The sequence below is a fragment of the Plasmodium reichenowi genome, chromosome 12 (assembly GCF_001601855.1).
Source record: "Plasmodium reichenowi strain SY57 chromosome 12, whole genome shotgun sequence".
Lineage (NCBI taxonomy): Eukaryota > Apicomplexa > Aconoidasida > Haemosporida > Plasmodiidae > Plasmodium > Plasmodium reichenowi.
In genome coordinates, this window is record NC_033657.1 from 614,355 (window position 1) to 616,512 (window position 2,158).

The following is a 2,158-nucleotide window of genomic DNA, read 5'->3' on the forward strand; positions in this document are numbered from 1 at the left end:
ACATAACTATATTAATATATATATATATATATATATATATATATATAATTGTATTGAATAATATATTTTTTTTTTAACATAAGTTATGGAATCTTTTTTTTTTTTTTTTTCATATTTTATAACTTTTTCTATATTTTTTTAAAAAAAATAATATATTTTATTTTTTTCTTTTTATTCTATATATATATAATATATAACAATTTTTAGATTTATTTATATGTTATTATATATTATATATAAATTTTTATTTAAAGAAAAAAAAATTGAAACTTTTTTTTTCTTTTTCAAAACTGTTATTATATATATATATATATAAGAAGTTCATATATATATATAATAATCATTATAATAATACAGAATACTTAATTTTTTTCATAATATGAAAAAAGGATTTTTTTAAACAATAAATATATATATATTATATATATATATATATATATATATATTTTGAAAGTCTGGAGTATTTTATAAGAGTACCATTGAAAATATTATATATATATATTTATTTATTTATTAATTTTACACTTCACATTAGTTATATATATAGTATATATTTATTTATATGAACTTTTTTTTTTATGAAAGAAAAAATATTTGTTTATATTATTTTATAAATAAATTATATATATGTAATTTATTGTATAATTGCTTTCTTTTTTTTTCGTTTCTTTTATTTTAATTAAATATAAAAGAAAGCTATTATAAAAAAAAACATATAGGAGTATATTAATATAATGCACAAACGTTTATTTTGTATGTAATTTTTTTTATTTACTTTGCCTATATTATTATCCATATTTTCTATACTATAAAAAAGAAAAAATATATAAAGAGTCTCTTTATTTTGAATAGAAGGAAAGAAAAAAAAAATATAGGCTTTTTATGGTAAAATTAGAATGTATATTTTTATATAATATTTAATTATATACACAAAAATATATATGTGACGTTTTACCTTATTATTCATATATATTATATCTTATTATTATATTTTAATTTTTAATCCTATCACTTTATATATATATATATATATATATATAATATATATATATTTTGTCTTAATAACGCAAAAAAAATAAATAAATAATATATTTTATATATAATGACTATTACACTGGGAAGTTTAAGTGAGGAAAAGTTACAGAATTATAACAATAAAAGAAAATATAATTGTCGCATGACATTTAAAAGATTTACAAAAAAGAGATTTAAAAATAAAGATAATAATAAGGAAGGAAAAATTAATATTAGAACGTCCTTAATTAAAAATGAAATTATTGGTGATGACAATGAGGAATTTATAGATAATAGTTTTATGAGAACTTGTCATAAATTTAAATTTTACAAAAGTAATCGAACTGATGTATATAATCCATATGATCGAAAATTAGAAAAATATAATTATGAAAGAGACGAAACATTTTGTTCATTAACAGATCTTGAGGATATTGTACATGATGATCAGAAAAAAAAAAATAAATATTTTATTTATAAAAATAAAAGTTTAAATGATTACAACTCGTGTTTTGAAAAAAAAAGTAAAAGACTTAAATGGTTTCGTTTAAAAAGAAAAAAAAAAAAAGATTATGTTAATGAAGAAAGTATTAAATATCTTAATGAATCTGTCTGCTCAAATTATAAAGAGGCAAATAAAAGTAATCAAATTCAAAACTCATCTGAATATACTAGAGGTTGTGTTTTAAATACTGTTAATGGAATTAAAGGATTTTCAACATGGATTATTTGAAAAAAAAAAAAAAAAAAAAAAAAAAAAAAAAAAATATGTGCATATGTAATTGTACCTTATAGCTAGCCATAAGTATATATATATATATATATATGTATGCATTTTAGCTAGCTACATATATTTTTACCTTATCATGTAAGGGAAATAAATAAATTTATATTTAACATATTTATTTGATAAAGAATGATAACAAAATATACAAGGAAAATATAAAGAAAATGATGAGGAAAAAAAAAAAAATAAAATAATAGAAAAATAAAAACTGCGAAAAAAAAAAAAAAACAGAAGAAGTATTAGATAATATTGAAACAAAAAATAAGTTATTGAAATATTATTCCAAATTTTATATATTAAAAAAATTGAAGAATATATTTTTTCTATTAATTTGCTTTAATAAACGAATAAAAAATC

At 15.4% G+C, this 2,158-nt stretch overlaps 1 protein-coding gene across 1 annotated transcript; it reads left to right on the top strand.

Annotated features, from left to right (window-relative positions):
* Positions 1 to 1,102: 1,102 nt before the first annotated feature.
* On the top strand, positions 1,103 to 1,747 carry PRSY57_1216800 (hypothetical protein; the record flags this gene model as incomplete). Its single annotated transcript, XM_012908594.1, has 1 exon — positions 1,103 to 1,747. One exon carries the CDS (start codon positions 1,103 to 1,105, stop codon positions 1,745 to 1,747), a length of 645 nt encoding a protein of 214 aa, XP_012764048.1.
* Between the last annotated feature and the right edge of the window lie 411 nt (positions 1,748 to 2,158).